The 22,094-nt window shown below is 38.6% G+C and overlaps 2 protein-coding genes across 5 annotated transcripts in view; one reads left to right on the top strand and one right to left on the bottom strand.

Annotated features, from left to right (window-relative positions):
* sfmbt2 (Scm like with four mbt domains 2) overlaps positions 1 to 16,809 on the top strand; it is a 45,096-nt gene extending 28,287 nt beyond the window's left edge. For 2 of the 4 annotated variants that reach the window (XM_044186226.1, XM_044186227.1), the window contains 12 exons: positions 962 to 1,192; positions 2,150 to 2,276; positions 2,436 to 2,549; positions 2,642 to 2,684; positions 5,011 to 5,078; positions 8,283 to 8,422; positions 8,772 to 8,881; positions 10,969 to 11,144; positions 11,302 to 11,471; positions 13,752 to 14,072; positions 14,620 to 14,742; positions 15,748 to 16,809. In XM_044186226.1, the coding sequence (XP_044042161.1) occupies positions 962 to 1,192; positions 2,150 to 2,276; positions 2,436 to 2,549; positions 2,642 to 2,684; positions 5,011 to 5,078; positions 8,283 to 8,422; positions 8,772 to 8,881; positions 10,969 to 11,144; positions 11,302 to 11,471; positions 13,752 to 14,072; positions 14,620 to 14,742; positions 15,748 to 15,888 (1,764 nt within the window). In that variant the 3' untranslated portion in view covers positions 15,889 to 16,809. The remainder of the gene's footprint in view (positions 1 to 961; positions 1,193 to 2,149; positions 2,277 to 2,435; positions 2,550 to 2,641; positions 2,685 to 5,010; positions 5,079 to 8,282; positions 8,423 to 8,771; positions 8,882 to 10,968; positions 11,145 to 11,301; positions 11,472 to 13,751; positions 14,073 to 14,619; positions 14,743 to 15,747) is intronic. The other 2 variants (XM_044186228.1, XM_044186229.1) reach the window with 1 other exon arrangement.
* The window catches only part of tbc1d30 (TBC1 domain family, member 30), a 96,357-nt gene continuing 80,976 nt past the window's right edge, over positions 6,714 to 22,094 (bottom strand). Inside the window, exon 18 of the transcript XR_006376834.1 lies at positions 6,714 to 7,076. The gene's annotated coding sequence lies outside the window, so the exon portion shown is untranslated. The remainder of the gene's footprint in view (positions 7,077 to 22,094) is intronic.

The following is a 22,094-nucleotide window of genomic DNA, read 5'->3' on the forward strand; positions in this document are numbered from 1 at the left end:
TTTTGGATTCCAGTGACTCAAGGTTCTTGGGTATTTTATCTCATATGTGTCCCAGTAATTCTGACTTTCGTTTTTTCATATAGAGATATCATGTCATTATTTTTGTATAGTTTTTTTTAATCAGTTATTGTTGTAAATTATGATTGAACATTTTACTTTTGATTTTAAAACTACCTATACGGTGCTGTATTAAGACTTAAAATTTGTAGTTATACTGTACGTGTTCCAAAATAATACAAGTAAACTCACTGTGTGACATCCAAATCCTCTGTTTTTAGAATAAAGCTGCCAGTATTCAATACTTTAAAGATACAAATAGAAACCCATATTTCATCTCAACTCACTGCTAATACTTAGAAAGATTGTGACATTCTGATTTGCTAAACAGAAATAGGGAAGTTTGGATGATAACAGGTGCTATATTAAAATAAGGAAGTGTATATTGATGTGTGTCAGTTTTCTATAAATACTATTTTTAAAAAACCCAGTGTTTAAAAATATTTCAAATCAAGTTCTTGAAAGTTTCTATTTGAATTTTCAAAGGATTAGGTATTCAATAATGTTTAAAATTAACTATTAGGTATTTAATGGCCTTAAAATTCTATTGAGCTCAATTTCTATGGCCCTTGTTTGCTTCCATACTAGACTTAAAGGGGCCCTCCAGCAATTCAGTATTGCACTTCCATAAAGTTGCGGGACTTGCGAGACACAGATTAAAGAAAACAGCAGAGGCTGAGAAATTCGAAAATCACTGGATCCTACATTTCCCATGATGCACCTCCATAGCACCTTTCTACATTTGTAGTCTCCACACCCAAGCAAGTGCCCCTTTTACAACAAAAAGTAGATGGAGGCTAAAAAAAGAAACAGATTCACGCATGTGTTGTACTTCTGTGGAAGTTGATTAAATGTCGCATTAGAATGATGTTAAAAGCTTCTCTTCTGGCTTTTTCCTCTTCAGGTCTACAATGACATCTACTTCCAGGTAGAGCTGGATGATCTCTCCGTTGACACTAAGCCGCGGTTTGTGGTGTGTCACACCAACTCGCCTGGCATCCTGCCCGTCCAGTGGTGTCTCAAGAACGGCGTGGGACTGGAGCGGCCCCGGGGCTACAAGGGCCAGGACTTCGACTGGGCCGACTACCTGAAGCAGAGCGGGACAGAAGCAGCCCCTGACGCCTGCTTCCCTGATGTAAGTGATCAGGGCTTGTTTTTTAAGACTAAAGAATGAGCCGAAGAAGACAGCACACTCCAAACTTATTTGGACTTGCCGCACAAAGATGAGCTTTGCGTTTCATCTAAAGCGTTACCACCACCACCATGTAAACCACCATGTGTTGGTTTTACAAGAGAAAAGGCCTCAGGGACGAGGACTTAACTGGTTGGTTTGACAAATGCATGTCTGGTCAACTTTCTCACCTCCAACCATACGTGTTTCCAAACCTTTGGGAAGCAGGTTTGGCAAGACCAAATTCTCACAATGTGACTGCCACGTACTACGACCCATGTCTACAAACCAACCAATCAGAAAACACGTGAAATAACGCATATTGCTGCAACAAAGCCAGCAATATGGCCAAAGCTTGTTTTTTGCTGCATTTTTAAACATGAGAGCGGTGCAGAAGGATTATGCGATGATGACGTGTCTCTGCTTGTATTTCTTTTCTATTTATATCATATTTAGCTCCTTTTTTTAATAATATTTCTTAATATAAGTCTCTGAGTATCTTGCACCAGGGATGGAAAAAAAGTCCAAAACTTTATCATTGTATCTCTGACAAAGTCTGATGTGTTGTATTTTATAAATCTATTAGAATGTTATCAATAAACCAAACTAAATAGTGATTAAAATTTTGTCAGAATATTCATTGCATCCTCTGCAATGCCTCAAAATTTATATCGTACAGCCTGACACAGCTTGCGACCAAGATTTTATTCGACCCTTGTGGCACAGTGTAACATGCAATGAACCTGCAAAATCACCGTTATTGCACCTTGTATAACGGCCTTCAAGGGGAAAATCAGGGTTAAATCAGTTGGAATACCTTGAGTCCAGCTTTAGGTTATCTGAGGTTAGATCATTGCCCTAAATGTAAAATAAATTCTCCTCTACCCTTCTCCACCTGTGTGTGTTTGTGTGTGTGTTCAGACATGGCAGAACAGAGGCTTTGCCAAGGACATGTGGCTGGAGGCGGTGAACCCTCACCGGCCAGCGGAGGTGTGTGTGGCTCAGATCACACAGGTCAGAGGACGCCTGCTGTGGCTCCGACTGGAAGGTACAGACGCGTGTGTGTGTTTGTGTTTGTGTAGGGAGGATTAAGTGTCGGAGGATTAAGTGTCAGAGGACTCCTGCTGTGTCTCAGAAAAAACGGTGTGTGTTAGTGTGTGACAGCTCCCTCACCCCTCCTCTCTCTCTGCTGTCTACCTGTCTCCAGGTGTGGCGAAGCCCCTGTCAGAGTGTATCGTGGACGTCGAGTCCATGGACATCTTTCCTGTCGGCTGGTGCGAGGCTAACGCTTACCCTTTGACCCCTCCTCTCAAACCTGTCTGTATGTACACACAGACACACACACAATATATACACATATTTACTTGGGAGTGACAGCTTAAATTAGACTCTCTTTAACTGTCTTTTCTACAGGCCAGAAGCAGAAGAAGATAGCGGTGGTCCAGCCAGAGAAACAGTAAGAGAGACATATCAAAACTTATCACAGGTGGAGTTTGACTGATGTGGGTTTTTGAAGGCTTATGCTCATATATTTTGGAGTTGAAGTCGCAAGTGTTTTATGCCGATATTCAACAGAGAGCCAAAATCCGATCCCTTTTTCAAGCTAGCATCTGTTTCATTAGCCTTAGCCGGGACAAAATACAGACAGATGACAGATTAAAGAGAAAACCCCCCAGAAATGAGTGGAGAAAAATGCAGATTCTTCAAAAACTATGTGAATCATGTTATAGCCTCCAGTCACCAGAACTCAACGCAATTGAATGTTTACACATTTAAATTACTAATTTGCTTTTCCAAATACAGTACAAGTGTGAAATGCATGATCGTAGGGAAGATATCGGGCTGGATAGTTGGGCGTACAAATCTCAAGACTCAGGGAAAGTTTGTGGTTTTGATTAGATATTGAAGAACTAATGCATCCCATCTCATGCTTAAAGTCAGTGTTGACATTTTCACAGTTTAACAAAATGCAGGATTTTCCCCCCCAAACTATAATCAAGTGTTTTGTGCTTCCAATAAAATGTTAATTGTGCATTATTTGTCAGGAGCAGTCAGGAAAACAAATTTTGCAGGTACATTTTATGCAGTACACAGATACTTTTAATACAAACGTTTCCTCTTTATGAGGATATGATGTGTTATATTACGTTTCCTATAAAACGTATTTACTAAAGCAAGTAAGTTAGAAATGAACGTAAATTTTAGGAAATAGGCTTGTCCCATCATAAGTTACCAAAAAAGGAATGTCTCGAAATAGCTTATTTTATTACCTTTGTGACCTTGCATTTATTGATTAGTACACAAAACTGAAGTTGATTATACCCTTGGAATGTGAGTTTTTCAGGCTCTTAATATTAATAAATAATAACATTTACATGTTGTGCCAAGGATTCATTTGAAAGATCAATTATTTACTGTATGACTTAAAAGTATCATTATCCAGCGTCCTTGGGATTAGCACTGACCTCCCATAAATTATTATTATTATTAATTTTTTTTAATTCTGCATACGGTAAATGTGGCCTGGTTCCAGACCTCTTTTTCAGAGAATCAAATAATATAATTTAGTATTGTTGGTATCAGGGCTGAAATAATTAGTCGATTAATTGATCAATCGATCAACAGGAAAATAATCTGAATTTATTTTGATAACTGATTCATCGCTCAGGTCATTTTTCAAGCAAAAATGCCAAAAACCTGCATAGTTTTAGCTTTGGGCCTCAAAAATGTATTCAAATGAGACAATATGACAGAGGTTTAGAGGTCAAAACTTATAGACATCTGACACCGGCGATGAGGAGTCGTGAGTAGACGCTGCTTTATTTTAAAGGGTTACGAGTCTAATCGTTTGGGAAACTTTGTCTTATGTAATAGTGAGCTGAAAATCTTAAGGTTCTGGAGTGTTGGTCGGACAAAACAAGCAATCTGAAGACATAATCTCGGTCTACAGGAAATTATCACAGGCCCTTTAGTATTTTCTGACATTTTATAAACCAAATGACAAAAATAATCGGCAGATGAATCAAAAATAATAATTAGTTGCAGCCCTAGTAAGTATAGAACAAGCAAGTAAAACAAAATGCCAATTAAGTCTTGATTATCAGTCTTTCTTGCAATTGGACAATTCAGAACTCTTAGAGAGTCTGATTAACTTAAAATTCTTAAATTTAAGTTTGGTGAACATTCATTAAAACTGCTCCTTGGAAATGTTTGTCACACGTATCCGTCAACCGATACATCACTGTAACCTCACCACAGCTATTGTCTCTTTCCCTTTCTGTCTTTGTACCTGTGAGCCAAAAAACTCAATAAAGGTTTCTTCAGAAAACCCCTTGAGGCTTTTCTCCCTCTCTGTCACTCCAAAGCCATTAATTGAAACAGTGGCTTTTTAGAACAGAAATTGCTTTCCCGGGGCGCTGATTGATTTTGTTGACAAATGACATGTTACACCGTCGGCTGGCAAAGGCAGCCCCGGGAATACGAGGTGGAAATGGTGGTTGGAGAGCAGGAAAAATATGAGGTCTTCAGCAGCACTTTGTCAGCTCTCTCACCTAACCACAAATCCTATTTCTCACCTTCAGGGGAATCCTTTTATCAATACCCCCCCATCACTTTGTCGTCCCCCCCCCCGCTGCTTTCTAACCTGCTTCTAAATCTGACGGAAACTGTAGTAGCTGTTGTGAAGATTGATCGGTTAAATGAGCGATCGTTTGGTTGCTGTTGTTTCCTGTCTGGATAATTTCATTGATTAGTTTGACTGTATTGATTGCCTTTTCCTGCAGGTTGGCTCCGTCCCAGCCAGTAGAGACGACTCTTGTCAACCACTGCCAGCCCGTCGCCATGGATCCAGGTAATCAAAAGCCACATTACACATGATTTATCTCCAGTAATTAATGCTAATGAGCTGCTATGATGAGAGTGAAGGGGAAACCCCGCTCTTCAGATACTCCTACACTCGTAAACATCACCAGTTTGTGATGCTCAGTATTTACTTTGAGTTCTTTTCAGACATGGTGGCTTCTTTTATCTATTTAAAGTGATGTTTTTTTGTCATTCAGACATTGGTGTACATAACATGTCTTTATTCAGACATGACAGAACATTTACAGTTGAGTTGGAAAGTAATGATATCAAGAAAGAAGAGTGTTTTTTGTTCTCTCACAGGCTGCATCAGTGATAGACTTTAAACTTATTTTGCCATTCAAGGCTTAATTAATAACCATTGTGACTCACTCATTCACAGCAAATCCCCTTATAAATGTTCATCAATTTCATCATTTATTACAGTGTGTTATGTGTGCTATCTTCTATAAACGGTCTTGTGTTTAAACATGCGTGGGAGTCATTAACAGGGAATAGTAAAAAGAAACACAGTTTGGCCTAGATGATAATTAAGTGCTACATTTATTACAGTGCTCCTAAAAAGAGACGAGTATTTTGTCTCTCTCTGCGTATTTTACCTTGTGCTGTGTGCCTTTTGGCAACACAATCCACAATCCTGTGTTGTCCGTATGTAGGTGATGAAAGTGATACTGACAATGTAGTAAGTTATCTAAGTGGTGGTGACAGAATAATGTTGTGTGTGTTCCTGAGTTGATTCAAAAGAACAATAAAGAACACAAAGAGCAGCTACAACAAGATACAACTTGCGGCTACAGTTTGCACTGTGACCTATTGAGCCTCATTTCCTCTTTAGTGAAGGTTTGGTTTGTTTCTATCATGGAACAATATACCACAAAAATATACACAATGAAGATTTTTTTCCCCATGTGTGTTTAATGAATGGTGCTGCAAAGGAAATCCTCATCTATCACTAATGCAATAGAAAGCTGAAAAAATGTTCTGCTATCAGATTTTACTGTAGCTACACTGGAACTGCTGTCTGTATTTGGCCAGTTATCAGCTGGAACAAGAAAAATACACCCACAAACAACAACACAGAGCCAGAAATCTTTTTTTTAAACCATGTCAAAGTGTTCTAAAGTGAGTCTCTTATTAAAGATAATTTTCTATTATAAGACACAGCTTTACAACTAAGTGCACGTGGCAGCCAACCACACAAGCAGTCACACAGGTTTTAGATAAGCCTTCAGGTTAAACATATTATGTAAGCCATTTATTTGGAGGTGAAAATAAATGTATATGTTGACATTTTCACCTGTTTGAAACATGTAATGTATTGTAATGACTTGGCAGATACTTCAGCATGTTCTTTGTGCCTTGTGCACAGTTTTACAATGCCAGTTATCTTAGGCACTTCCAAAGAAGTGCCTAAGATAACTGGATTTACCTGGGATTTGTTTAAAACTATCTGGTCTGTTTGCCCAATGGAATTGGTGGTAAAGCCGCAGCAACCAGTGGCGCTGCATCCAAGATTTCAATAAGTGTAAAAAATCTTAACCGATGGGATTAAAGCCAGACATTTAGAAAACAAGTGCCAGATAAAAATACTTAGTTCTTATTTAGAGGATGGTGGGAGCCCAAGCAAAGTTTTTGTATTTTAATGCATTTCAGCAAACCAATACTGGAAGAAACAGTGTTGGTGGATCTGTATGTAAACAACATGTATGTTCAAGCACAAAGTGAGCGGTGGGCTTAGCGTTGTTTCCAGGAGACCCCTGCCCTCTTTTCCAAGGTTCCCTGTTTAAAACCACCCACTCGCTCATGCATATTCATCACCTCACCTAATTACTATTCACCCCTAGCGGTGCGGTTCCAGGTGCCAGCGGTAGTCAGGGGCTGCAGGAAGGGCGGAGCGCAGCATTGTTCTGTCGACCCTAATTCATCTCTGAGGGGGGAAGTCGCATGAACAGGACGTACTCTCGGCCCAGTTTGACTCTGCATTCACCTGTGTGGTGAAATGCTTTCGGTCACATAATACTGATATACAAGAGAATAAGACAAACAATAAAACATACAGCTTCTTAGGCAGCAAAATAGGAAAAGGTAGACATTAAAAGAACAAAGGATGTGCTGTTAAAGCCCCTCAAAACCTATTTTCTTAATCCGCTTTTTACTCTGAGCAATTTCTGCCAAAATAAAATAGTTCTGGTTATTTCACATGAGAGATTTCTATATTTATTTATTTCTGTGCTCCTCTTATGGTTAGGAATGGGTGGGGCTCAGTTGGAAGAACGGGACCCCACGCATTTCTTTGCAAAATTCAGGATTTAGCAACATTTGAATCCAAATCTGATGACAGTTGTGGGGTTGTTTTGCCAGAACACTGTCAATGAAATCTGATCAAACCACACCCACACAGTCCTGATGAAGCAGATTCGCTGAGTTGTCTTTATAAATAACTAAATATCTTTTTTCCTAACTTTAACTGTGATTTAGTATTATTATTATTATAGAAATACTTAAGATTTGAAACCACATTTTCAGACATTTACAAGAAAACACGTTTATAAAAGTGACTTTTAAAAGAAGAAACTGATCCAACTGATATTGACGACCTGTGTGAACGCAAAAATCTGATCCTTGTCGTCCTGGTCACATTACATTGGCTCCCAGTTCATTTAAAAGGCCCTTTTACACACAGAAATTGTTGGATCAAAATGTACAACTATCAGAAAATATAAATCAGTTCTGACGGTTATTTAAATAAAGTTTCACATCACAAGAGAAAAGCTGTAGGTGAGACAGTTTGAATACGAGGTGTGAGTTCCACATTAGAGAAGAGCCATGCGTCCACTACGGCAATTAGATGGACTCTGATGTGGCTTTTTAGTGTGTAGTCAGTCTGTGTTTGACTGAAATGGGGTTTTACTACAGAAGCTCAGGACTTCTCAAACATTTCAACAAACACACATTAGAGCCGAGACTAAATCTTTAGGTTTGTTTAATTGTATTCTTAGATCTCAGACGCTACAAACCATGGTTCATGTTTATTTGTGCTTTTATATAGATGACTCAATGTAGTGATGATTCATTCCCTATTGGGCATATATTTGTTGTATATGATATGGTAAAGGGAAAAATGTAATAAAATGTACTATATTTCTATTCATTTCCATAAACATTCCTGTTTATGGTCCTTCCTCTATCCCAGGCTCAGCCAATGGCAGATACTGCTGCTCCAAGATTTTTGTCAACCACCGCTGTTTCTCAGGACCGTACCTCAACAAGGGACGCATTGCAGAGCTGCCGCAGGCCGTCGGGCCCGGGAAATGCACGCTGGTCCTCAAAGAGGTGGGCTGATGTCAAAAGCAGTGGGGGGAGACAGAGAGGTGCGGGTTTATTCAAAGAGTTACACACTTTCAAAGGGAGAGGAGGGGCGACAGCGATTGAAAGAGGGAGGAGGTGAAAGATGGAGGGGGAGACAGTGATGTCTTGTTAACCACCTGCAGTTTCCCAGCAGTACCTTCATTTTAATGTGAGGAACTGTCAGTCAAGTGTGTTTACACATACACACCTCCACTACCGCTTAGCAAAACAGCCTCTTAATTTCTCTAGAGACTGTGTTTGTGCATGCACACGTACATGCACTTGAACCGGGAGTTTATTTTTTTTTAAATCTGAACTCTGCTTCTGCCTCCAGCTGCTGAGCATGCTGATCAACGCCGCCTACAAGCCTGGACGAGTTCTGAAGGAGCTGCAGGAGCTGGAGGATCAGAGCTGGGACTGCCAAGAGGAGACCCTCAAAGCCAAGTGAGGAAACCAAAATACAAAGAAGTGCAGGAAAACGTTCACCAAAAAAAAGAGGCTAGAACAGATTTCCACCCCTTTGACTCGGTCATTTTCAGGGGTCATTTTATTCAGCTATGAAGTCATAAAATTACATGCCCTATTGGCTTTCATACTTAATGTGTTCTAAATCATATTAAATCCGACTATCATCACATCTTCCCCACTGTTAAAAATCAGTAGTAGGCCTCACAGAAGAGCCTGGTGTTTTTTCCTCTCTCTGTCCCTACGAGTCCATTTTGCACCCCTCCATTGAATTTTTTATGTTATTTTGTGTTGCTGCAGTGGTTTGTATGATGTCTGCATTTTCTTCCACTCCTGGCTGCATGGAGCCAAATTATTCCACAGCTTCAGGCTGCATGCTCTGTGTTTTCTAATCAAAAACTGCCCCGTTTTTCTGGCTGAAACGAGAAAGAACTGGCCAGTCATAGGTTCTAGTAAGTCACCTGCGGTGGGCTGCGGAGCACAGTGATCACATTCATGCATGAATGTTTTGACAACTCAACAAAGGAGTTACTTTTAATTTTCTGGGGCATTTACTGCCCAGAGAGCCAAGTCATTCTGACTGGTGTGTAGAAGGTTCAGTCCACAATCCAGTTCAATTAATCAACAACAAAAACTTCAGTATCACCATGATGGTGATAGGTGTAAGGTCACAGAGGGAATTTATGGTTTTGTCCTGTTTTTATTTTGATTGGCTCTAATATTTAGATGGTTTTCTAAGGAATTTCAACCTGATCTGTTTGCAGGAATTTTTAAATAATGTGACATGAAATGGAGTTTTCCCCCAGAGGTTTTCACCACAGGCCCTAGTGACAGAGACTCAAGCTGGACCCCGAGTCGGGTTTGGGTCCAAATTTTATTCAGGAGAATCGGGTCGGATAAGGTCCTGTTCTATTAATCATGGCAGGACAAAAATAGTTTTTTGGGATGACTTTACATTGATTCTTAAGATATGTATTAGCTCTGTCAATCAACAGAAAATGTATTGCCAACAATTTTGATAATCTATTAACCGTTAAACATTTGGATCAAATCTAATTATCTTCAGATCTAGTCCAGGCCAGTTCTGACAGTCCTCGGGTATCTTTGAGATAAGGTCTCCTGTTTTGAAGATGTATTAACGCACATCAGTTTTAGTAGTTTTTCCACAGGTCTGTTTGGGATCAGGTACAAAAGAGGGAATTTTATACTAAAAAGAGTGTTTCTTTGGAAAACATCCACTTGATTTGACTAACTTTGACTGCTCAAGCCTCACATCCCAAAGTTTATCTGAATATAAACTTTGGGATATGTTTTTGCATATAACAACTACTATGGATTTTGTCCCCTATCACTTACACTGAAAGCACATGAGGAAGTATGAACAGGTGGAACGATAACAGCAAGAAAAACCTGTTTCAAAATCCACAGCGCCCCATACTGTTATTTTAAGACTTGAATAATACTTGAAAAACTATGAACCTATGCTTTAATGCTGGAAATGGTTGTAGTAAGAATATATTCCTTGAACCAGGGATCAGGTTCCCCATGTTTTAAAAATTGGTTAAATGACATGCTTTTAGTTTTATAAACAGAACAGTTAAGCTCATGTACATCTGAACCACAAGAGAAGCTATTTGGAATATTATTTCGTTAGTTTTAGTATTGTTTTATTCTTCTGTCTGTTTATTATGGAAGTTTAAAACCTGAAAAACTGACTGATTTCAGAACAGCCACATCAGATCAGACTTGTCCTTGAGCGCTGCCAACAGATCAGCTCACCTTTCCTTACCATAGCCATTAGATGGGAGATTGCAAAATTGACCCTGCGTCACACTCCGCTCTCCTGTATAGCATTCATCAGCTAGACGATCTGAATTCACACCGGCTCTCCTAAAACAGCCCACTTTCACATCATTACTGCGCAGACAATCGTCATTTATTGTCGAGTGCGTTGATGGATTACAGATAGTTTAATTATGCATTGTTCTCATAAATAAAAGTGTAATCACTGGCTGACAATGTCATGACATCCCCTCCCTGCTCCCTCTTTCTTTTCTTTTTTCCAGATATAAAGGGAAAACTTATCGCTCCACCATCCAGATAGTCCGCCTCGCAGACCAGATCCCGGACTTCTGCCGTAAGGTGTGTGTGAAACTGCAGTGCTGCCCGAACCTCTTCGGTCCCGTCCTCGTCACCGACAAGTGCCCAGAGAACTGCTCCGTTCAGACAAAAACCAAATACAGTGAGTCTCTGTAATTAGACGCATCACTTCCTACACCACAGCTATGAAGAGGACCCAAATCAAAGCTTGTGACGCTGCAGAGTGTATAATTGCCTCTGATGAGTAGCTAAGATTTGTTTTGGGTGTATTGTTTTTGACATCTGCTATGCGTCCGCAGCCTATTACTATGGGAAGAAGAGGAAGCTGTCCAAGCCGATGGGAGGAGAGGAGACAGCAGAGGGAGACCTGGCCAAGCCGACGCGCCGCAGAAAGAAGAGGAAAGCTATCTTTGTGCAGAAGAAAAGACGCTCGTCCGCTGTGGACTACACTCCTGCTGGCTCGCCACAGGTTAGATAACGTGTCTCTTCTTCACTTTCCGCCTTGTCTCTCTTCTTTCTCCCTCTCTTATATTGTGTTAACGGGCGTCCTGTCAGCTCCCGCAATAGGCAGATACTGAGTGTACAGTCATAATCGAGTGTATAAATATAAACATCCCTATAAATGACGGAGGCAGGAAGAAGAGGAGCTTCACAGGCAGGAAATGTAGCTCAGCTAAGAGTTTTAATTTAGTTCAGACAAGTTTACACACTCATAATTTACATCTTGGTCGCACCAATTAAAGGCCCTCAATTTTGGATGTGTTCTTGGGTTTTATGTGTGATGTTCAACTGAATTATTGTTTTTAGGGGTGTATTTATATGTTTTACTGCTAAAATGTGGAGTGTTTATTGGTCAGACTGGTTGGCAGCTGGTTTTGGTCACCAAGAGAAATATTATGTGATTGAGCAGAGTAGGGCTGCAACAAATGAATATATCCATTATTGATTAATCAATTCATTGTTGGGTCTATAAAATGTTGCTTGTTTTGTAGAGCTGAAACAATTAGTCGATTAATTGATTAGTTGATCAACAAAAGATTAACTGGCAACTATTTTGATAATTTATTAATCATTTGAGTAATTTTTCAAGCAAAAATTCCAAAAAATGAGCTTGTTCCCGCTCCTCCAATGTGAGGATTTTCTGTTTCTCTCTGTTTTATATCATTGCAAACTGAATATCAGTCAAAAGATATACATTTAAACAATTAATCGATCATGAAAATAATCAGTAGTTGTAATGTTTTGTTCAACCAACAGTCCAAATCCCAAACATATTACAAAAACAGCCAATGGCTCACAAATGAGAAGCTGGAACTAGGTAATGTTTGGCATTTTTGCTTGAAAAATGACTTTTAGTCAATTATCAAAATAACTGATGGTTAATTTTCTGTCTATCAACTAATCAATTAATAGTTTGAGCTCTAGAGCTGTGGCAGCAATACAGTTGGGGTTTGATAGTTTTATTGAATCTGAAACAAGTAGCTTAATAAATCCAAATACTAATCCTATATCAAATGTATTTAGGTTCAGTTTTCATCAATTTTGACTAACAGTTTTAAATATTATGATTGATAACTTAACTACAACTCAAATATTGACCGACAAGTGTTTCCAGGTATATATTTGCTATTTTGCTTAATAACTACCTGAATGTTTTGTACATTTCTCTTTGCTATAAAAAACCCCAGTGAAGATTAAATAAGAGACTCTAGCAGAACTTGACAAATCTGGGTATTTTACCAACTTGGAGCCGGCTATCGGAACCCAACCCTAGATAACAAACTCATCTGACTCCTATCTAAACTCTCGATCCTTGCCCTTAGTGGAAACATGAAGCACTGAGGACAACATGAGTCATGCCTAACGTCACTAACAAGGAACTTCAGACTTATCTCACCTCTGTTTCTGCCCGGCTCAGATATCTCCTCCTGTGTGACACCAATGAGACACTGAGGAGCTGGAGAGTGGTCGGGTTTGACCGTCACTTTGGCTGTTTGTCTGTTGTTATAAAACAACAGACAAACTATAAAACTTTTATAAAATGATTCAGACAAAATATTACAGATATGATGTTCAAGAGGCAAGAAACAGCAGGATACATTTTTATACCAACTGGCCAAAACTGGTGTGGTAGTAGGTGTCGTTTCACACAAAAAGGTATTTAACTTCAAATTCTGTGTGTTTATCAACAGACGCTTAGATGCTGACGCCCGTTTCCTGTTTAGATACAACTTCCCTTTTAATGACTGCTAAACATAGTACAGTAGCAGCGTATTATGACTGAAAAAAAAGATCTGATTGATGATTTAAAAATTATTTAAATAAGTGTCTAAATAGCTGCAATATGAAACTGGTTCATAATGGTACACGACAGAATATTTGAGTATCATCTAGTTGACACATAGTATATCTAAAATATAATAATATCTAAAAGCACAATAAGTTTAAAAGTCTCATCATTCATGAAAGATCAATTTAAATGGGTTGCTAAATGAATAAAAATATGCATAAAAATGGATGTTGTCTGCATGGATGATGATATTTTATTAGCTCTGAATCTTTCCAGAGCGACAAACTGAGATACATTAAACACCCAAGAATTTTAATGACATTAAAATTGATTCAAGTGATTTCTGGAGCAACAACGAACAAGTGAGCGGCGTCAGAGGTCTTGCCACCACCAGACTGAAGCCAAAACACAACAGGTGCACCTCACCTCTCTGATTATGAGCCTTACTTCCTCCTTCAGGACAGTGACGAGGGAGAGGAGGATGAAGAGATGGCGTTGCAGTCGGGCAGTGAAGGCACCAGCTCGGAGCCACGCGAGGACCACACTGACGCCTCTTCAGTGGAGGTGACCAGCAGCCGCCCTCGCCGGGCCGCGACTCTGCGCAGAGCGTTCAGCGTCGGCAACACTACGGGCAGCCAGGAGGCCCCTGAGCGCCGCAGGAGGTCGACTCGCTCGCTGTCGGCCTACAACCAGAACAACAAGTACCAGCCAGCTAAAGGACAAGACATGCAGGTGCAGACAGAGAGACGGCACACTGATGGAGGTTCAGCCCTCACAGTGGTCAGTAGCACGCATGTGTCCTGTTTAGTACTACAATGAAATTTGTATTGATTAGGGCATTGACAAGAAAATAATACATGTCAGCTCTGGCACATTTAAGCCATTTATCATTCAAATCTATAACTTCTGACAGGCATTTGGTTTATTTTTGGCTCTTTTCTTTTTTTTGCATTATATAGAGCAACTCAAAATCTTGAGATTAATCAATAATGATGATAATGGATGATACTTTGCCAAACAACACAAAAAAACGTCCAAAATGTTTTATATTTGACAATTTTATTCTCTGAAAAAGCATATGGACCACAGGACATTTTCAAGTAGCATTAGGCAGCAAACAAAGTGAAGCAGCTTACTTTTGGCCACATTAACTGTGTTCCTTGCAAGTTTGTGGTTGCAAAGTGAATGATAAAATGTACACACAATTACTTATTGTTTATCGGTTGTATAATGAACGCACAATACAGCCTGTACAGCATTGTACGACATATTCAACTAGTGTCATCTTTTATGTGTGTGTGTGTGTGTGTGTGTGTGTGTGTGTCAGGTGGAGGAGGAGGAGGGTCAGCTGGTTTTGGACAGAAATCCTCTGGAGTGGAGCGTAGACGAAGTCGTTCAGTTTATCAACTCTACTGACTGTGCGTCCCTGGCCAACATCTTCCAGGAGCAGGTACACACACACACACACACACACACACACACACACACACACACACACACACACGTGAGGACACTTATTGACGTAATACATTCTTTAGCCCCTAACTCTTACCATCACAACTACATCCCTAACCAGACAAAATGTCCTCACTTTACAAAAATATCCTCACTTTCAAGGTCCTTAACTCCTCCTTAACACAAACACATAAAAGAGCACACATGCACGCACCATTGTTCAGATCATCTCTTAAGTAAGAAACAGGTAAGTTTACTCTCTCTGATCCCCCCTCCCCCAGTGTTTTCCACTTGCAACATATTGAGCCAATATTTGTATTTTATTACAGCTCAGATATCAGGAGGTCAGTCACCACCCTTGACGAGTGTTTGATTAGATATTTCTTCAGCTCATGGCGTCAAATGAGCCTGACAACATGCTGATCAAAATCCTCTCTGTCTTGATGGTTACTGTTTTATTATTTTCAGGTTTAATTCTGGGAATTAAAATCAAGATTAAAAAGAAAATCAATAATGCAATAAAATGTGGGTGAAAACTGGATTTACAAAACATTTCCACCACATATGCTTGATTTGTTTTACTTTTTTAGAGGCTAATTTGCATTTTTCCTCTTTTATTCTCATTACTTTTTATGACCAGAAGCATTTCCTAGGCTGGACTAAATGGCCAAAGGACCTAGTTTTCTTTAAACTGCAGTAAATAGCATCTTTTTGCAGCATGAACAACAACAACAATTTTTGGATTTGTGAGGACATAAAAATAATCTCTCTTAAAAAAAACAATCTGTGAATTTTTGGTAAAAAGCTGTAAAAAAACAAACAAACAAAAGCATTGAGTCTGAATGGTGGTAAAATGCTGAGAGAGGAAGGGAAAGTATAATGCACACCAGGAGTCAGCCAGTTTGAGCCGAAAAATGAGTAAAAAGCTTCAAAAGCCAGAATCAGTGGAACTCTTCTCTTTCTCCCTTTAAATATTTATTTGTATCTTCTTCCTTTGCAGGACATCGACGGTCAGGCCCTGCTGTTGCTAACTCTGCCAACTGTACAGGAGTGTATGGACCTGAAGCTCGGCCCCGCCATCAAACTGTGTCACCAGATAGAGCGTGTCAAGGTTGCCTTTTACAGACAGTATGCCAACTGATCGAGGAGCAAAAACATCAAGTTACCCACTGAACACCCGGTCAGTCAAAAGAAATGTGGTCGCGCACGACTGGGAAATGTTGGATTAGGTGCCTCCTGGTGGAAAACCTTTGGAAGTTTTGGCAATGTGGAGTTTTTGCAGATTTCCAACTTGCAAGAAGAAGGGATATTTTTTGGAGCGGTTGCATTGGAAAGACACAAACTAAGTTACAACAGGAGAAGTTGAAGGATTCATTTCTGGGATACTGTTAGTGTGAAACTGTGATGCAGTACCCATAAAAACTTCCCCACTGCCGACTCCGGCAGAACAAAACACATCGGAGTCGATCCGTGTGCTTTACTGATCTGTGAAGAAGTTTTTTTGAGAAGCTGAAAACTCATTTCTGAAGACATTTGTGTTTATTTCTTGCTTTTCATTTCCATTTTATTTGTGATAGAGGAGCATTATAGCATTTAAGTTAAATAACTATTAAATATACAGCGATATCCCCTTTTGTGTGACATGATTGGTTCTGAAAAAATATATTTGAAAAGTATTTAACAAACCAAGAAGTAATATATTTGGAATATTTATTGTTATGTTGTAATTTATAAGTAGTAAACTATCTGTTTGAATGTAGAGAAAGTAATACATTTATATCATAATGTCAACATTAACTACATTTCCACTGAAACAAACCCCTAAAAGATGTTGAAGTTATATCTCAAACAGAAACTGGGATCTGCATTTATTTACATTTACACTTCAGTTTGTGTTTATAGAGGGAAAATCACACCCTCTAAAATACTTTGTACCCAGTTGTGCTCACTTCTCATTGTTACAATCACATGAAACAATCATGTAAGCTATTTTGTGTCCATCTATGCAAATGTGTTGCAGATATTTTTGATAAGTAAGAAAATAAATTTCTATTGATTTTTACCCATTTGTTATTAACTTTCTTTCACAATATGTCCTGTTACTACTACAACTACCTGACACTGAATGCTTGTGACAGCATAATGTGTTCTACTGGTAAAAATTTAGTTATGTTCACAACAGATCCAGTTGGAGGACCACTGCAGCAAATCCCTTAGAAATGTCCCCAGATTACAGGAGGAAGTAGCAAATCCCCAATGTAAAAATACTCTATCACAAGTATTATCAGTACATTTTACTTAAAAGTACTGAAAGTAAAGTAAGTCATAATTGCTGCTGTTATTTTATATATGTTGCATTACATGAAGAATTTAGTACAAGTACATACACATTACTTGAGTGAATGCCTTTAGTTACTTTCTGCTGCTGAATAACAAGTAACTAATGGTTTATGATGAATTATCTATTAGTAAGTGTGGAATCTGTTGGCTCATTATTAGCTGGTAGTCATCAGTTCCAATCTTAATCATTGATAACGTCAAACAAATAACTGAACTATCATCTACAGTATATCAGGGGTTCCCAACCATGTGGAGTGGCTCAGCTAATTTGAATCTCTCTCTCTCTCTCTCTCTCTCTCTCTCTCTCTCTCTCTCTCTCTCTCTCTCTCTCTCTCTCTCTCTCTCTCTCTCTCTCTCTCTCTCTCTCTCTCTCTCTCTCTCTCTCTCTCTCTCTCTCTCTCTCTCTCTCTCTCTCTCTCTCTCTCTCTCTCTCTCTCTCTCTCTCTCTCTCTCTCTCTCTCTCATATTTATATATCTCTATCTATATATCTCACTATGCACCCAATAATTTAATATTTTCACCTATTTTGCATCCCCTAAGGTTGCTAAGGAACAAATAAGCCATATTCTCGTTATTTTTCCACTTGAATATTTTTAAATAATAAATAAATAATAAAGATCTGCTCATTAATTCTTTACACTTCAGCAAACATTTCAATCCCTTTCAACCGACACTTCAACTGCTGTAAGAGCTTTAATTTAAACATGTCCACATCATCTCACACGCAAACAATGAACATTTAAAGACGAGTTATCTTGTTTACAGTGTTTGCTCTGGCAACTTACAACACAAGCAAGCTTCTAGTTCATCCTAAACTCACTGTTTATACACGGAGAGTGTTGCTATACCTTTTTAAGTGAATAACCCTGCTAATAACAATAAAAACAAATTTCTGCAGACAAGGTCTTCATATGTAAAGCCACAGTTGTGACAAGGAGTATCACAGGTTAACAGATGCTCCCTCATGCATGGTGAGATATAGGAAGTCAGACCTCACTGTGGTTAACAGAACAAAGTCACAGTTAAAGAGGAACCACACTTCTCTCTGCTGCTCTGTTGAAACAATATAACACTAACATCGTTAGTGCCATTCATCACCATCATCTCAACTGTTTACCTTTTAACTGATTATGAAGGAGTGGTTATACCCCTGGTTGTAAATCAGTGATTCTTGCACCCCAGGGGCTACTTCTGCAGTTGCCAAGGGGTACGTGGAAAGATTTTGGAATAGCTTGACTAATTTGAAAAGACTGAATTACGATTTGATAAAAAAATTTTATGGAATTTGAATCATCTGTAACACTTGAATACTACGTGTTGTGACTGAGAGTGCATGAAAACCATGGGTGTATTTAGAGTTCTTATAATACATCCATGATGAAAACTAGTTAATTAGCAGAGATGTCGATGTAGTACGATTGCAAACTTGACCAAATAACCTAAACATTGTCAGTTCAATTTAAAAAAATACTGCAACAATTTCCACTTTTATGTAATGAACAACCATTTTAAAATCAATTCAAATGAACACATGGAACAAGGCACGATGGGGCACTTGAGTTCATCTCACAGGGCTGCGGTACACAAAGGTTGGGAACTGCAGGAGCTACAGCACTTCTGACAGTTACATGATAATGTTTCTTTTTCTTTTAATGGTAACATATTGGGTAATTACTGACTAATATATGCAGGTGAAACAAAGACCTAAGTCAGAAAATTGGTCATAAAATCATTAAATTTTTGAGACGTGAACAAATATAATTCTGTTTCAACATGTGACCACTAGAGTAATAATAGGATGTCAAATAATGCAAATCATGATGTTTTATAAAATTACTTGTCTCAAACTATTTTGCGGTATAAAAAAAAGAAATAGTTTTGACGGACACTAATGTATTCCACAAAAACCAGACAGTGCAATTACACATGAAATGAGACACTGTTTTCAAAACAAAACAAAGCAAAGCAAAATGCCACCGAGAGTAAAAATAGAAACTGAAGTGTGTAAACAAAAGCTGTAATTTATCTCTTTTGCTTGAAATAAAATGTCTTTTCATTCAAAGGAAGCCATTCCTCTGTTTTCTCTGCATGCACAAAGCACACGGCCATAAAGTTACAATCCTTCATTCAGAAGCTACTTACGTATATCTAGAATTAGTCACATTTATTTAAGCTTTATTTATACAGGGTAGGTTGGCTGAGCAGACAGACTTTTCCAGCAACACCCTGTTAAATAAACAGAATAATAAAACAAGCCCGGGCACAAACAGAAACTGAATGATATTAAAGGAAAGTTGGTTCAGTTAAAGCAGTTACAGGCAGGAATGAGGAGATTACTTGAAGTGAAGGGGGTTTTACTTGTTTGGCTTTTTAGGTGACAGGACAGGTTATCCCATGAGACCAGTGTGCTAACAGAAAAAGCAGTCTTTCCTAAACCAGTCTGACCAAATTATCTTGACTCAAAGTCTACTTACTAGCTTCATCTGGAGCATTCATTGTCATTCATTGTCTGCATCAGTGGAAGGAGTTTCTCTAGTAGTAAACTCTGCTAATGTGAGATGTGGCTGAAAGCTGTGGAAAAAGCTAGTAAGCGGACCTTTAGTCGAGATTATTTTCTAAACTACTATTTTTAAGGTCAAGAATGAACTATCACACTCAATTTCCTAAATTTTGGTTTGGGGTTCCTGAAGCATCAGTAGAACTGGGAATCATTTGAAATGTTTTGATACCTGTGCTGATACAATACCTGAGTTTCGGTACTGATGCAAAATCTTACCTCTATACCTTACTTTGGGAAATGTAAAAACGTTTATTAAATGAAAAAAAAGGGATTAAAAAAGGGATTTGGAGACAAAGGAGAACGAAGTTCTCAAATGTTGGATGTTGTCTAAACAAAAGCAGCTGTGCCAGACTTTTGCCTAAACAATATAGTCTAAAATTGCTTAAATATTTTCAGAAAATTAGTAATTTCTTAATCTATCTCAGGGAACCCTAACCTTTAACCCCAAGTAAACAGGATTGTGAATATGACCAGACATTTGATGCCTGCTTTCGATGCTTTTGGCAGTTTCTAATACTCTGTGCTACAGACACATTTTGGTCAGTACAAAAATAGTATTGAGGTTCGATATCCACAGCTATCAATCATTAGAGCGAGTTCGGTATGTACGGAGCAGAGTTCAGAAACAGCAAAGAGGAGATACTGAATAAGATAAACGTGGCTTGGATTGTACGTCATTTGTACGTCGCTTTGAGTAAAAGTGTCTGCCAAATGATTAAATGTAAATGTAAAAAGACAGAAATTTAATTTATGCTGCTCCAAAGTTGTGAGGAGGTAAGACAATCCAGTATTTCACAACAAAAAAAGCAAAGATTAGAGAAGTCCCAAATAATCATCATTTCTTGAAGCAAAAATTGTATGTATTTGTTCCCTTTCCTGTTGATCATCTTGCAACCCATCAGATTTTTCTCTTGACCCCTTAAGAGGGTGCCGACCCCCATGTTGGGAACCACTTTCTTAAACCATTAGTAGGGATGCACCAATCCGATCTGCCACATCGGCATCGGCTTATATATATGCATACTGACCTTATCAAGCGGATTGGGTATTGGCCAAATGTTAACAGATTCACATTAAATAGAGTTGTTTTGTTAATGTCATTGTAAAATTTTGTGTTTCTGCTATCAGTTACATTCATCCTGGGAGGGCTGCAGACTTGCATATACTTTACCTTTATACAGTGAGGTACACAGATTTTATTTTGAGGAAAAGAAAGCACTGGTATCGGATCGGGAATGAGTATCGGAGAGAAAAAGGCCTAATAAATGAAAACCAATTTTCAATTATTACAATGAAATTCTTAAGATCTGATTTAAACTTAGAACTACACCTTACTGACACATCCTTGCTAATCTTTTTAGGAGTTATCTCGGTGGAAAAGTGATAAAATAAATGACATTATGGTAGTGAGTGTGACAGGCACTAGTTTATCAAACAAACTGAAATGGAAAACACTGTCAGCAGCAACATTAAAACTCTATATATCAGATGATAGAGCCATTAGGACGGTATTTTATTGGCAGAACAGTTCCTGGTGGCAAAATATATGAAATTACCCCCTATGTGGTGATGATAGTTGTTTCATGTAGCAACATAATTGGAAGTAATGCTGTGTTAGTCATGCATGCAGCACATGGCCTGATGTGCTGATTCATTTGCTGTGTTCCCTGTGTAACATTAGCCAGTAGAAATTCATAAAGGCAGTGATTCACATTCAGAGTGTATTCAGCAGCGAAATGTGTCGTGCCTCACCAGCTCTCTATGTGTGCAGCTGAATTCATTTAATAGCTTTCTCACACACACACACTTGCTTCCACAACTCTCACTTTGTATTGAGTCACTCTGAAAAACCTTATACTGTTGCCTGGCAACCACATATCAAACGTCCGCTTTGCATGATTTTCCTCCGGTCTTACGTGAATTCAGAGTCATGACAACAGAGGAGTAAACAGACGTTTGATTTAAAGGGAAGCCCTGAATGGGAGCAGACAGGGAGTTTATGTTTCATATTCAGCTGCTGTGGTTTCAATAGTTTCAGTTAAAGGTGGTGACAGATGTAACGGTTCAACAGTATTGACAGGAGATCAGATATCTTGTCAGTCATGTTGTCAGACTGACTAATCAAAGCTCGTCTTTGTCTTTGGTAAAGGAACAATCCATCAGTGAAACACAGTCCAGCACATATTAAGGATCCATCCATTGAACCATTTTTCTCATTCCTGTTGAGAAACTTGACATAATGTCCAAATATTCCCAATTTTCCAATATTTCCAACAAATTGATTCCTGTACAGCACAATAATTTCACACCAGTGTACTATGCCGTAAACATTTATCACTTTCAGCAGATAAGAAACAAGAAATTACAATTTAGAAAGTGTCTCCATTTTTCATCTGTAAAATGTGCCACTCTCACTTATATACCGTATTGGTCTTAAAATAGTACT

Source organism: Siniperca chuatsi, linkage group LG23, assembly GCF_020085105.1.
Source record: "Siniperca chuatsi isolate FFG_IHB_CAS linkage group LG23, ASM2008510v1, whole genome shotgun sequence".
Taxonomy (NCBI): Eukaryota; Metazoa; Chordata; class Actinopteri; order Centrarchiformes; family Sinipercidae; genus Siniperca; species Siniperca chuatsi.